This window comes from Poeciliopsis prolifica, unplaced genomic scaffold, assembly GCF_027474105.1.
Source record: "Poeciliopsis prolifica strain line A6 unplaced genomic scaffold, Auburn_PproV2 SCAFFOLD010, whole genome shotgun sequence".
Classification (NCBI taxonomy): domain Eukaryota; kingdom Metazoa; phylum Chordata; class Actinopteri; order Cyprinodontiformes; family Poeciliidae; genus Poeciliopsis; species Poeciliopsis prolifica.
The window spans coordinates 13,524,851-13,540,572 of record NW_026562385.1 but is presented as its reverse complement, the minus strand read 5'-3'; the positions used below and the strand labels follow the sequence as shown (position 1 = coordinate 13,540,572).

The following is a 15,722-nucleotide window of genomic DNA, read 5'->3' as shown; positions in this document are numbered from 1 at the left end:
GAATACTACTTGGTACAGCTGGCGTAAACGATACACCAGCTGTAAAAAATTGTGTGTTTTTCAGCCGCTGCATATTTGAATAGAAAATAAGATGGTCTCCAGTTTCGCCCCATTCTTTCTGTATGAAATGTGAGTGAATGACAAAACTTCCTCCTGTGTATCTATTGAGCTAACTGGTAATGGGCCTTTAATGTGAAGGAATGATTTCAATGTTGCTGATTTATTAGCTTTGTAATGGACTGACAATCAGTCCATTCTTTGAAGACAGTCTTTCAGTTGTCTGGTCATCATTGTGAGCAGACATATTACTACTGCTGACAATGACACAATGAAACCTGTTCAGCCATTCATTTTTCTGAGGCTGGCTGTCGGGGGAACAGCCTCCCTTCCTCCAGCTAGAAGAGGGGTTGTTCCTCCTAAACGCGCTCTCCTGGGTGACTTCATTATTAATTCAAATCTTCCTGGAGCACAACAGAATTCCTAGATGGCATTTCTTCTAAAACAACATCAGCAAACTCCAAGAAGTCGGGGTCATCTGAAGTGTTATGTGGAGGTGTAGGATGGTGCATGTTTTAGCATCGATCCGGTACACGGTTCTGTTTCGGCTATTTTATTTAATCTTTTATGTCCTAGATTTAAAATCTCCCCCTGGATATGTTTGCTTATTTTAATTGTACAAAGTTCTTTAAATGGCCTGTGAGTAAATACATTTGCACATTCATCCAACTGGACGTTTCAATATCTAGCAATTTATCTTTGCAATTTACTGTCTATTAAAAGAGACAGATAAATTTCACTCCCTGCTAAGAGGGAGTGAGGGAAGGTTCCTTTAACCAAATGAATCAAAATTTCAAAGAAACACTCTTTTTTTTTTTAATCAAACATTTTGGCGTTAGGCTGAGGGATGTTTATTATGTGGACAAACTTATTCAGGCGTTTTCTATTTAATGGAAACACCAAAATTGCAAGATAGCTTCTTTTTTTTTTACATTGGGAAATATAGAGAAAGTTTTGTGCGTCTCAGGAAAGGAAGCACAGCTAGTTATCGGCTCTATTTTGAGCTGCTGTGGTAAATTATGGCGCACTCCTCGCACTTCGGCATTTCATCAGTTCTCCCATCCTTACCTTCCGTCCTCCTGTGTTCAGCCTCAGAGGGGTCAGGTGAGGGTCAAAGATCATGTGAGTGGTTTCGATGTCAATGGGGGACTGTCTCTTCCCGATGGCACACAAGTTCCAGGCAGAGTTGACCAGACCCCAGAAGGACGGAACTAGTGAAGAATGAGAGGGAGACAGAAACAGAGCTACGTTTTCATTTCAGGTAAATCCGACAGAAAGAGAAAGAGAACAGAGAAGCTCAATTTTGACGTGACTGGAGAAAACAGGAAGCTCAGACCTTAATTTACTTACATCCAATAATAACTGTGATAAAAAGAGACAAACTATTGCTAGCTGCTCATCCATGGGATTAAATTATTTTTACTTTCCCCAACCGAGTGTCTGTGCTGCAGCACATTCAGTTTGAGATGAGATCAGATGTGCCGGGTGCCAAGGCTGTGCTGGAATCCATGTGGGTTTGCATTAGTATAGAAAGAACTGAGTGGGAGTTGTAACCATTTTTACACCGAGTTTGTGAAGATGCATCAGAGCAGACCAAAACATTAGCTTAGTAAGACAGGAAGGAAGAAGTTTTCAAGAGAAAGTAGAAATGAAGGAAAGATGACAAGAAGAGAATTTAGAACCATTAAAAAAAAACTATTTTATGAACAAAACTGGAAAATACTAAATTTGCAACTGGACATGTCTGCTAATAATAGGCTCAGTCAGCACTTTTCAAAAGATACAATCTTGCACTTTTAATAGTCAGCCATTCCTTACCCTTCATAATGTCTAAGTTGTTCTAGCTGATGAGTGGATGATTGAGCCGACCTAGGCTGCATTCACACTGCGGACTGAAGTGACCCAATTCTGATGTAATGCAACCTGTATCTGATCTTTTCATGACAGTCTGAACAGCACAGGTCGGATTCTTTTTGAATGCGACCCAAACCACTTGGGTATCCGATTCAAATGCGACCTTCAGGTCACATTCATCCGAACTGAACGTCACTGATACTGGACAAATCTCACTAGTCTGCACTCTGATACGCATAAACGGGACGTATAACAACAACCACGACGGATTATAATGAAGGTTAAGTTGTTAATATGCTACTCCGGTCAGACAACAACTTCAAATATGTTGTCTGACCGTTAGCCTCCATGTTTACTTCTGCAAACACTGAGCACTTCTTCTTTTTATGGCGGTCGGCAGAACACTGAGAATGCTGACGCTATTGCGACACATTCAGGGCCTTTGCCCGTCCAGACTGCAGGTCGCTTATGCGTGGGAGTGTGAACGACCCCGGTAAAAAAAATCCAATTCTACTAAATATCGGAATTGGGTCATGTCAGTCTGCAGTGTGAACGCAGCCCTAGTCTAACTGTTGATCCACATAGTTTACATCTGAAATAATGTAACTGTAGAAGCAGAAGATCAGCTGCAAAATGACTGAGCAAAACCAGACTGAGACCAGAGACAAGAGGCCAGAACCAACCAGTACAGACAAGAGTTGTCTGACTGAACTGTAACAACATCCATCCATTATTTGAACCTGCTTCTGTCACGATGTGATTTGTTGAGGACCCAAGCGCTAAGGCTTTCAGTGGAACAGAGTGACTTTAATGAAGAATAAACAAAAGGAGACTGACAGAGATGATCGCTGGGAGAACAGGCAGCGCAAAAATAATAAGCACAGACCAACTAACAAGTAAAGGTAACAATGAGACCAGAGGAGGTGAATAAAGACATGGGGAAAAGCTGAGGCAAACAGGTGATAACTAACACCTGTTCCTGGCAGGCTGAGGGGACTGCAGGAAGGGAAACAAATGAACACAAATGCAGTTAAACAAAGGAAGGAAAACACCAATCTAATTTCACATGCACAAATAAAAGGTAAGCATAAACAAAGAAACTGAAGACACAAAGGAATAAACAATATGAGAGGATCCAAGTAAGTGAAAACAAAATGATCAAAACTGAAACACCCGACGATTATAGCTGCTTATCCCTGCAGGGCCGTGAGGGGGGCGGGGCTTATCTTCAACAGGGATTGGGCGAGAGGTGAGGTACATCCTGGACAGGCCACCATTCAGGACTAACAACCACACACACATGCACCTCCTGTCCACCAGCAAGGCAGGTGAAAGGTCAGACCCAAGGACACAGTGCCTAAGATGGACGGAACTGGGATTCGAACTAGCAACCTACTAGTTACAGGACAAACTCCCAGCTCCTCAACCGCCGTCACCCTAATTAAACTTTCAGGCATGTTTTTTTTTTTCTCCAAATGATGCGACTGCTGACAATGTCTAGAATCACACACTAATGTATCACATCAGGTGGACATGATGAAAATCTTTTTGACGTATCATGAGAAATGATATAAAACTGAGACTGACTGTTAAGACTTTGCCTTTCTCCCGTCTGGAAGTGGTCACTGTTTGAACACCAGCTGCTTTGGTTCTTCAAATGAAAAAGGAACCAGCCGACTGTCCTCCCCTCAACTAAACTCACAGTCAGGTGTGTGGCAGACGGGGGACAGCGGCTCATGAGGACCACTGTCTCAGTGGGGAGGGTGCCTTAACTTTTTCCATAGTTAGAAAACACATTTCTCATTTGTACTTTGTTGTTTAAGTGCAGTGAAAGCAGCTGTTTTTCCAGAGATAAAAAAAATGTAATTAAACATTTATTAATGTTTAATTTATGTTTAATTTAATGGTGCATTTTAATTTTTTCACAAAAGAATAGCTGATCGATTGATTGATCGATCAATCAATCAATTTCATTTGGGTAACACATTTCAGCAACAATGCTTTTCATCATAAAAATATAAAAACCTCATAAATACATCATAGAGTTGCCAATTGAGATATCAATCTCATCAATACATATCAAATATATTGATCAATGTTTAATTTTATGTTTCTAAAGCAGCTCTAACTAGTTTGGCTTTCATTCTAGATTTAAAGGAACTCAGTGTTTCGGCTGTTTTGCTGTTTTCTGGAAGTTTGTTCCAGATTTGTGGTGCATAGAAGCTGAATGCTGCTTCTCCATTTCTGGTTCTGGAGATGAAGAGCAGAACCAGAACGAGAGCCAGAAGACCTGAGAAGTTGATACAACATCAACAGATCTTTAATGTGTTGTGTTGCTAAACCGTCCAGTGATTTATAAAATAAAAGTATTTTAAATTTGTTCTCTGAGCTCTAAAATACCAGCGATTGTTCTAGCTCAGTTGGAAAGCCAGCGTGTTAGTGGTGCACAGAGGATTTAGTAAATATCAGTTTCATAGACCGTGACTGCGTTCTGCCATCAAGTGATCCTCTGATACGGTGCTCACACTAACTTGCATCATGAAGCCTTGGATGGGCCTGTTTGAATAACAGCTTAGCTAAATGCAGACAGATGTGAGCTCCACGCGTTTCGCCCGGCAGAAGAGATGAGGATGATCACATGCAGAGCTCAAACCGACACAACGGGCAGGACTTCACCAACGTCACTCAAATTCAGATTTGCACAACCATAACACACAACTACACACACACTTCAAGCTGATCACTTGATAAACTGTCATGATGCTTGTCAGAGGAAGGCTTAATGACGGCTCAGAGTGTGAAGCAGCTGTCATTTTTATAAAGAAAGAAAAGCTGAGACTGAGTTTGCAGAGCCTCACAGATGTGAACTTATGGCCTGTAAAAGTCACATGGTTATTTTTCTGTGTATGTTTTAATAATCATACATGATCATTTACAATTGGAAGCTAAAAGGACCCGGCAGCAGCACTCAGCCCCCCCTCCATGCCACCCTTTCCATGCAGCCTCTCATCCCTCCATCCCTCTCTGTCTGGATTGTTTTGTAGAGTGGAGTGACAGATGTGGCAGCCCTGAACCCTGCTCAGCACACAGCCGTATGTCAACACACCGTCATATCTCCCCAGCTGCATTTTTGTGTGTGTGGGCGTGTGCGTGCGTGCGTGTGTGTTCAGGGTTGAAGACTACCCTGCCTGTCAGGATACACACCAAACAATAAATAGAGCCCAGTCTTTGCAGTTGCAGAAACAAAAAAACAAAAAACACGAAAAACATTCCAAACAGACCCAGCCACAAGATTTGGGAAGAGTCGACATGTTCAGAGCTGATCTGTCTTCTTTCTAACTTCTGTAAGATTGTCTGACATGTTGGACACCAATGTCTGACATACATCTTTACTAATAGTGCATCATTCTTCCTCTTTCAGTGCATGAGGTTTGTTTGTTGCTTTTTGGATTTTTCTCCTCCTGACCAGTCGAGGTGAGATCAGAAGTTTCCTGACTATTAATCAAATCTTTTAGTGTTCAGCCCAACCCTACTCACTACGTCACAGGAGACTAAAGTAACTCCTGTGACGTCACTTTAAGAAAATGTCTCTCACATTTTCATCCTTTTAGGCAGCGGTGGTTCTGGCCTTGGAACTCTCCCTGAGAAGTATTTTAATGCCACTGTTTTTATTTTTTTAATTGATAAATCATAAACTCTAATTTTAAAGGGCTACTCTTCAGAAGATTCACAGCTGCTCCATGTTTTCTCACGAATAAAACCTCTTAACCTGGTTCTCCAGAGTCTCACAGCCTTATGATGTTTTGTACTGTACTCTACTGGTCTAACCAGGCCAAGACTGTTAAAAGCAACAAAAAAAAAAACAAGAAAAAAAAACAAACAAAAAAATCATTTGCGAGAGGCAAATATTATTTTGGGGCAATGTACTTTCTTATTAATTCAGTTCATAAATACTTGACCATTTTGAGGCTCTCCCAGATCTCCTATCCACAGATGGTCAGATGAGATGGCCTTAAATGAGAAAATAAATAAAACAAGACAGTGATGAAACTACAAAAATAACATCCATCATGTGGCAGACGAGCACCGTGAATCTTACACCCTTCATCCCAACCCACACACACACACTTACCCCCCTCCTCCCTCCCCAACACACACACACGGATTCTTGTACATTTATATTGACTTCCATTCATTTTAGTAACTATATTTATGTCCGATCCAGGTATTTTCCAACCCTAACCCAGACCTACACTGTAAACCATTACCAGTACAGATCTAATCCTGACCTAAACTTAGTAATTACTAGGAAGATGGTTCTTACAATGTATCAAAGATGAGACCGCACACACACACACACACAGAACTGGAAATGTTTGTTAACCTTTCTATGTTATGCTTAATATACACAATATATGTGAGCACAAATAGACAGAAGATGCAAACAAAAGTAAAGGGCTCCCAGGAAAAGAAAATGCAAAATGCAATCTGATGAGGGAATAAATATGTTAATGTTGTGTTTCCTTTAGAGAGAGAGGAAGCCTGCTCTAGCAGAGCAGGAGAATAGTTGGTGTTTTGACTGTTAGAAAGCCAGGAGTGAGGAATCAGTGGCCAGCTGCAGCAGAGCAGAGCAGAACATGGTGTTGGAAATCACATGCTGGGGCGATGAGGGAAGGTGGACAGGAGTAATGCGCTCCCTCAGTGAGTGTTGCACTGAGCGTGTCAGCTCATGGAGCAAATCAATCGAGTTCATACACACACCTCTTTCTGAAAACCAAAGCAATGAAGAAGATTGATTACTTGTGCGAAAATAGGAGTTTCAGAATTTCAGAATTGATGTTTAACACAAGGAAGCACAACTCCTCGTCGCCAGGCTTGCAAATGCTCCTATTAACCTCTCCTGGTTCTTTTATGAACCTGTTCTCATAGGAAATGATTCTATTATCAGGCCCTGCTACAGTGGAGGCCTTGAAGGAAGTCCCTAATCAGACATCTGTTCTGAACTCGTGCTGCAGCACCACAGATCTCTGCTTCTGGCTCTTAGACGCAATACTGACCTTGTACTTATCTTATTTCTCCTCAGTTTCTCTTTAGCTATAAAGAGAAAGTGAACATTTCCTTTCTCATGAGGTCAAGCTGCTTCTAAAGTCTAAATCAATCTGAATGCTTTTCTTTAAAGAACTTCAATCACCACAGACTCAATGGGCTTCCAGATGTCTTATTTTCCAGATGGACGTCCAGCAGCTGGTCCATCCTGTGTGTAAACATCTACATGTAGGAGCTCTATGTTTCTCAGTTGGATGAGGACAAACGACTGTCGGCTCATCAAACAGGTTCCATAGGAAATGAATGTAGAGGGACATTTCTAAATTAATGTTGAAAACAAAATGGCTTCCCTTAAACCTTTCGGAAAATAAAAACCTGGAAAACTGAGAATCTTCAGACATATGTGATCTGAGACAATAAAACATTTTCTGAAAACATGCATACAGAGGGGGTTTATATGTGGGCCGTTGCCCAGGGCGGCATCAGAAAAGGGGCGGGCACCTAATAACTAGAAAATAAAAATAAATCTTATCTGTCAATTGTCCCCTATGTGCTAATGCCTGTAAGCATGTGCAGAGGAGTAAATTTTCTTTAGTTGCTGTTTAGTACTGGGAAATTAATTTAACTGCTTTCTACTGCCAAAAAATCTGATAATTGCTTGAATTTTAATTGGTTGAGTGCAGCAGGAGGGGTTGTGTTCATATTTATATATCAAGCCTACAAATTTAAGCATAATGATTAATCATAAAAATTTTAATGAGTTGACAAGCACTTACACACACACACACGCACACACACACACACACACACACACATATATATATATATATATATATATATATATATATATATATATATATATATATATATATATATATATATATATATATATATACAGTATATACATACAATTTATATATATATATATATAGTATATACATACAATTTATATTTATATCTATGATTTGTATGAACATAACTCTTTGGTTTCTAAGTTTATTTATCATTATTTCATTTTTTTTTTCAGTATTGATATCTGTCCTGTATTTATTTTATATTCTGAGTGTCAAACACTAACTGTAGAGGAAGGAGCCTGGTAATCCCTGGTATTTCACCTTCATAGGTTTCCTCAAAGAAACCTATTTTGTACAGTCTCAGTTTTTTTTTTTTTATTTCAGGCTGTTGTAGAAAATCATTCCTGTGACGTCACAACTGTCCATTAAAATATAGCCTTTCTCTTCTCTTGTTGAAGTCAGTCATGAAAAAGGTGGGCTGAATTCACCAGCTGGTGAACACTCACACCATGTTTGCCTCCACGCATCCCAGTGAGCTCGTGATAATGTGGGAGTTTTTAGTCTTTCAGGGAAATATTGTTGAGCCTTATTTTGAAACATGTGACTTCCAACATGATTCCTTCCATGTTTTTGTTAGGCACCATGGTGAAAGCCACATTTCTCTTTTGTTGAATAAAATCCCTCTTTTCTATGTTTAATAAATATCCAGTAAAATATTATACTATAAAGCAGGATGCTCTTTGAGTTGTCTTTCACTATGTCTAAAATGTTCTACTTGGCAACAGTAAGGTCAATTCTATTCAATTCAATTCAATTCTATTCTATTCAATTCTATTCTATTCTATTCTATTCTATTCTATTCTATTCTATTCTATTCTATTCTATTCTATTCTATTCTATTCTATGTTTTGTTCTATTCTATTTTATTTTATTTTATTTTATCAGTCTATAGCTACATTATGATGTAGGACTGGGTGATGGAAAGATGTTTTCTGACATCTTTCCATCAGAACCATGTTATCTGGATCAGTAAACATGTTTCACTCCCCACGTGCCTCAATAGCTGTGATTCCATTACAGATGTGTGCAAATCTTTGTCGATATTCTGCTAACATACAAAACCCCCACAATTACCTTATGGTTGTTTCCAGTAAATAAGAAATGCAATTAAAGTCACACGTGATTAAGTTTGTTCACGCGAAAAGTCATTAAAGAACAATGCTGCGCCATCATCCTCCAACTGTTTCTTGTTGTCTTCTTTGTGTTTTCTGCCAGTAGTAACATCTGGTTGGTCACATAATAAAATAATAATAATAATAATAATAAAAGAATTACCTCATCCTAGCACAAAAAACTTTTGATAAAAAAATCTGAGTATTTCCAAAATTGCCATTTCCACAAAGCAAATTTATCTTTGTAATTCTAATTTGCATTGAAAATGATCAATGGAAACTCTGGCTACTCATTCAGGACTGTGTCTGTAGAGTACAAATGTTTTCCTGCTTCTAGCACACCGACTTTGAGGACAAAATATCCCCTTCCTTTCAAATTCACTGCTGTTCAGTTATTCCGTCAGTGGTCATAATATTGTGCTTAATCAGTGAATGTTCTAAGGACAGAAAAAAGTTACAAAGGTCCAACAGGAAAGCATGTGGTTGCGTGTGTGTGCGTGCGTGTGTGCGTGTGCGTGCGTGTGTGTGTTTTGGGGCTTGCAGGCATTCACACTGCAGCCCTGCGATGTTTCCTCAGCACACCTCAGAAACATTTTGGACTGAACATATTCTCTGTTACAGATATCAGATGTCACTGAAAAGTTGGGTAATTTAAGCCAAGTAGAATGCAGTTCTGTTTGCTAAAGTGATGTAACTTCACTGTAATCTTGTTCTTCTGCACCACCTCCATTTTCTCGCTTCTTCTGTATGCTGGCGCCCAATTATCTCTGAGGTGGGAAAAGACAGCGAGGCACAGAAGACAGAAACTGTTCAACATGCAAAAGGACCACAGCGCAGAAAACTCCTGTAGAACATCATTTTTCGAGAACATACGCCTTTCTTATTTTTCACACTCCTTTCCACAATGTGGTCTTATATAAAGTTAATCCATTTATATCTTTCGCAAAAATCTGAATCCTGTTTAACTGTAAACTAAAAATGCTTTGGTGGAAAAAAAACAAACAAAACAAAGCAAAGCAACAACCCAAAAACAAAAAAGAACACATTCGCATCACTGGCAATACTCCAGGTACACCCTGGATCCCACCACCCCCACTTAGTGACTATTATTAGATGGGAGAGAAGAAGCTCCATGTGTCTGCATGAGTGAGAAGGCTGCAGGAAGACTGAAAAAAGACAGAGGAGTCTGTGCTGGATGCATCTCGGAGCAGGATGGAAGACTGAGTGAGAAAAGCAACCAGACATTTACTCAGATGTTTTAAGTTGAGCATAAGGCAACCATGTCTCTGAGAGACATTCAGAAAAAATATTTCAGGCTCAATATTCAATGCTTACTTTTTCAAAGAAGAATTTTCTCTGGCTAACTCTAATTAGCTCTCTTGTGCCCTTAAACTCATCCACCTTCAGAAGCTCTTCCTGCCTGGCATTCTTCTGATGGAGTTTCCCTCCACTTAGCATTCCTCATCCATCGGTCCACCTGCTCCCCACTCTCACTGCAAATCATGATGTAAAATGTGAACATCATTTTGCATGGGGACTCTGGCCTGATGTTTTCCACACACCTGTCCATTATCTCTCTACACAATAATGGCTTCAGAGCTGACCAATGATGTAATCCCACCTGCTCCCCATCTATCACTCCTACCACATACATCTCACTACTGACTGGAGTCCCTGGTTTCTTAAGTGTGGAAAACATAAGAGCAGGATGTGAAAGTGGAATTCACATCACAATACAGAACATTACAGAACCTCCGAATTTGGTATAATGGTGAAAATGCTCCACTGTCATGTAGCATACTGATAGTGAGCATCCTGACTTTTGTAAGCTTTTAACTCCTGCATAAAGGGAAACACTGTTTATAACACTGTGGTTTAAATTATCCAGTGTGAATTCAGGTAAAGTTGTGATTTGATCAAATCAACAAACAGGAGGGGGAAGGTATGAGTCGGTTTCTTAGCTAACTATTTCCAACTTTCTATGAGCCCCACTATGCTGCGTCCACAAAGCCGTGGCCACATCAGACGAAACAACTTGGCAGTCGATCCATTCAATGCTCTCGTCTCTCTCTTCCAATGTCCATCATGGCACCTGAATTAGGTGAACTCATTTCGACGGGTCAAAGGTCAAGCGTTCGGATTTCCAACATTTGTGACAAATTCCAGCAGTTTGCTATGTCACCTACACCTTGGACATGTAGGTGGTAAAAATTGACCTTTGTGCGGACTGGTCTGGCGAACATTTGCTTTTTGCGTCCACATTGTCTGCGTCAAACATGTGCAGACCTTCGTAGAGTGACCCCCAATTTACACAGCATCCAGGTCTGCTGCGCTCTGGTCCGCTGCGCGCTTCACAGGCAGATCTCTCCCTAGGGGTGACAACCCACTGTATCACTTCTCAGAGTTACAGTTCTACTCCCACTTATGCTGGCAAACTAGGACTTCCCATATTCCAGTTCATTTGTCAAGCTGTGTTGGCCCATTTCATGGGAAGGAAATGAATAAGTTTTTTGTTTCAGAAAACACAGATTCTAAAAATAAGTTGTTGAGTTATCCCTCCTCAGTCAGCTGTGAGGACATCTGACCTGTCATGTTCACCAAAGTTTGTCCCGTTTGTTTTATTTTCCAACAAGTGCCTTATTAAAATTACATTTTTAATCAAGGAGAATTTGGATGTTTTATTTCACTCTAAAATGGCAACTCAAAATTTGCTAGATGTATTTTACAGTATTCATCATCAACCATCCATTTTCTTTTTCCATTATATCGTTCTTCAGCACATATTGTCAAATAGGAGAGCAATTTATCAATTTTATTTTTTTTGTGATGGATGCAAAATCTGAAGCTGCATTACAGATAGTTATAAAAGTGAAAGTGAAAATTAGTCAAAACAGGAACTTTAGATTTTAATTTCTGCCTTTTTTCCCCTCTTGTCTGGACCATTGTAGCACAATATGTATTAATTGAAAAGCCCTTGAATATCTGTGCAGCAGACCTGCACTGAATTATCCTGTAGTGAATACAGATTATTCTCTAATTTTCCTGTGGTGTGTTGTTTCTACTAAAATTCTAATTTATATTCTGAACACTTGCAAAATAATACATTTTTATAGCTGTAAAACAACTATCTGCTAAAACTATCTTGACTCATGAAGAGAGGAAGTAAATCTTCTTACCTGCAAGGCATGCACAGCTCAATAGTTCTGTAAATTAAAACTGAAAAGTTTTAATCTTATCAAAAATTGCTAATAAGCTTTACCTTGTCTGACAGGCAAAATGAGAAATCCTCTCCTGATTAATTGTCTCAGTCTTTTTTCAGCTCCATTTTTTTTTCTTCTTTTTTTTTCTTTTTTTTTTTTTTTTTTTTACTTGGAGGCAATAATTTTAAATGGTTAGCTGGTATTTCAAACCCAAAGCTTAAACACGGCCGGCTGGTTTTCCAACATCTTTCAGTAATTGCTTTATAGTCAAAGTTTCAGGTCACTGCAGACATCAGCAGCAGGAGGAAGGCAGCGGCGGGGACTGGCTGCTGACCACAGCCGGACAGCCTAATTGTGCCCGTCCAACACCAGGAGGACGAAGACAACGAGCAGGAGCAGAAAGTCTGAAATCAGCCTTCGTTATTCTCCAGGAGAATCCAAATTTCTGTAAAGCATAAATACTGCAGTTCCCAAATCTAGAATTAGCTCAAAGAGTAAAGAAGATGTGCTTGATGGATCATTTCTTTCTCACATCAACACTTCTTTGCATTGTTACATTGTTTCACTTCAGAAGCCTGGCCAGGCTTTTAAAACAAAAAATGTAACTTTCAAATATATCTTATTTCTTAAGATTTGAACAATAAACAGAATAATCTGCTTAGCTCTGGCAGAGAGGACTTGGCTGGTTTTCTATGAACACAACCCACATCATCAGCTCTGCCACTCAAACCACAAATGCATTTTCCTTACAAACACACATTTAAAAGGATTTAAAAGGAAATAAACAGTCTTGTCAAGGTAACAAAGTGAGTTATCAAGAAGCATTGTTTCAGCACGGAAAAAAACAAAACAATCTACCAAGCACAAATGTAACAGAGTTCCACCTCATAGCAAATATTTTCAGAGGATGTCCTCGACACGCCCATCTAGATGAAATTGTCCATCAGCATAATTGAGGCGCGTCTTAACTCACAGCACTCTGATTATCCAAAGAGGGTTTTAATTAAGCTTTGCTGGCTTCCTGAACAAGTTGCTGAATTCCATTCATGCAGACAAGCAGATAAGTCTTGGGATGGGAAACTTTTATTTTTTTAATTACTGAATTAATTTGATGGATAAAATCATTTGTATATGCACAGAAACAGTTTCATAAATGTCTGTGTGTGCTTTCACTGGCACAACCGCCCCTACCTGTGGGGTCATGACCTTTGTGTTGCACTGGTACAAAGGCCAAAAACATTGACCTGCTGGACATCTTTGTGGCATTTCAACAATAGATTCCAAACCGGGTTTTTTTTTTCTCTTTACTCCCAAACTCTTTTATTTTGACTAGCTCACTTGTTGCTAAGCTGCAGCATTTTACCTCAATGTGTTTGTGCCAATATTTGTTGATTTTTATCATACCTCACTCTCTGCTCTTTCAGCGTTTCAACAGTTTCTCATCTACTGGAGGAAACCAAATGTTGGATTTGTTTGATCCATCTCCTCAGCAACACCTTCTTTTGGGAAAATATTTCACGACTTTGTGTTTCTCTGCTTGGAATATAAACCTCAGACCTATGACATCCCATAAAGCAGCAGCATGACACTTTACTATTGTTATTATTAGTACTATTGCAAATTTGTTGATGTTATCATTATGTTGTGACAGTATAAGACAGATAATCAGTAAAACATGGAGATCTCCCAGTACTAACTCCAGAATACACCACTTAGTCAGAAAGAACCAGTTACATAAGAGGAGGTCTGTAAACTGTAAACTGAGGGTTTTGTAACAAATATGGAAGGCACTCAACCCCAAGTTGCCCTCTGACCTTCCTATGAGTGTGAAGATGTGTGTGAGTGTGTGTATTTATGTCTGTACTGTAAGGCATTCAGTATAACAGGAAAGGTCCTACATACATTCTGTCCATTTACCATTTAAATAAAGAAATCTGTCACAGATCTAAGAATTAAACTGTAAAAGAGGCTTTAAGATACTATCTTCACCTAACTGTCAGGGAAGCATGTTGTTGTTGTTGTTTTTATATTACTTCTTAATGTGACATGCCAATTTGAATTGAAATGTAAATTGGCATGAATTCAAAATTACTCGCCATGTAGCTGTACACAGACATCATGGTCTGGAGTTTTTCAGTTCACTTCAGTCAGGAGAAAAGAATAAAAAAGGCCAAATATAGATCTGGGTTTAGAACTGGTGTGATTTAGTCTTTAATGAACAAAGCGCTACAGAGCGCAGCCAGTGGATGGATGGGTGATGCTGCCTTACAAGCTTAGTTCTGCACATAGACATTGTGCATGTGTTCTGCTATAAAACAATGCTCTATTTGAAATTTAAAAAATCCTTTGTGTAATTTTAGGACAGAACAAAGCTAGTTGTATGCTAAAATAGCTATTTTGGAGATGTTACAATCTGTTTAGATATAATCCAACACAAAAATAAAGCGAAATCTTTGACGATGACGAAATAATTTGTCTCCTTTGAGACAGAAACCAGGAGAGAAGAATGTTTTCTTGACAAACAACCTTAAATAACAATATGGACTCATTAAACTGTATTAAATTGGTTTTATCTGAATGGGATATTAAGCTGTAAAAAGACTGAATTTAGCAAAATGCTCATTTCAATCTGTAGTCTAATGAAACAATATAACATGCAGAAATAACATTAATATAGAATCATATACAACAAATTACATATAAGTTTGGGTGAAAGTACTTTAAGATACTATTTTCAAAGTGTGAGTGCCTTCTAAAGTGTTTACTGCAATGTCTGTCATTAAATACTACCTGGAACAGTTAGGTACAGAAAGTGCAGTGATTACTGAAGCACTGTGCTGTAAGCCGCCTCCTAGGAGGAATAGCTGGAGCTCTCTCATGGTGACAGGCAGCGCATTCCAGATCTCACCTTCTTTAACAGATAAAAAATCCTGGAAGATTTTCAATTTTGAGCCTCACAGTCCCCCCTGGAGATGACCTGCTTCTATTTATACCGTTTTGCTTTTTAAAAAGAAATCCTCCAGGAGTGACAGGGCCTTATCTATTATTGACTCATAAATAAGAAGCTATCAAAGATCTTTATTTTTTGCAAAGGTGTTGAATAGGATTTAATGAAGTGACACAAGCAAACAGCCACGCTGTGAAACAGTATTTAAAGTGTGATACCATCATGCAGTCCAGGTCAGACTTGGCAGCGTCTGTAGAGCTAAGACGCTTAATCTGTTTCAAATTTTGCAGGTAAAATGTAATTGTTTGAATTACATCTTTATGTGTCTTTTTTTTTTTTTTTTTTTTTTTAGGTTAGGTTGGAGTCCAGAATTAAACCAAGATATTTAAAATGGGTGACCAGCAGCAGAGATAAGATCCTTTCAGTCATACAGATAATTTGAACCTGACTCACCATCTGACAAGGTGGAGTAGGAAGATGTTAAGAAACAGCTGCTTACTAAAATAGTGGTCTCAGGATGAAAGAAGTACATTCTTAATCAAAATAACATGTTGGCTTCAATTCAGGCAAGGACCACAAATTAAAGTCAGTCAGGTTGGTTGGGGCCCAGACACCATGTCACAATGTCTCTGTCCGAGTCAAGATGGAATCT

At 39.0% G+C, this 15,722-nt stretch overlaps 1 protein-coding gene across 1 annotated transcript in view; it reads right to left on the bottom strand.

Annotated features, from left to right (window-relative positions):
- The window catches only part of LOC129363531 (carbonic anhydrase-related protein 10-like), a 70,577-nt gene that overhangs the window by 30,658 nt on the left and 24,197 nt on the right, over positions 1–15,722 (bottom strand). Inside the window, exon 3 of the mRNA XM_055035660.1 lies at positions 1,126–1,268. Coding sequence (XP_054891635.1) covers positions 1,126–1,268 — 143 coding nt within the window. The remainder of the gene's footprint in view (positions 1–1,125; positions 1,269–15,722) is intronic.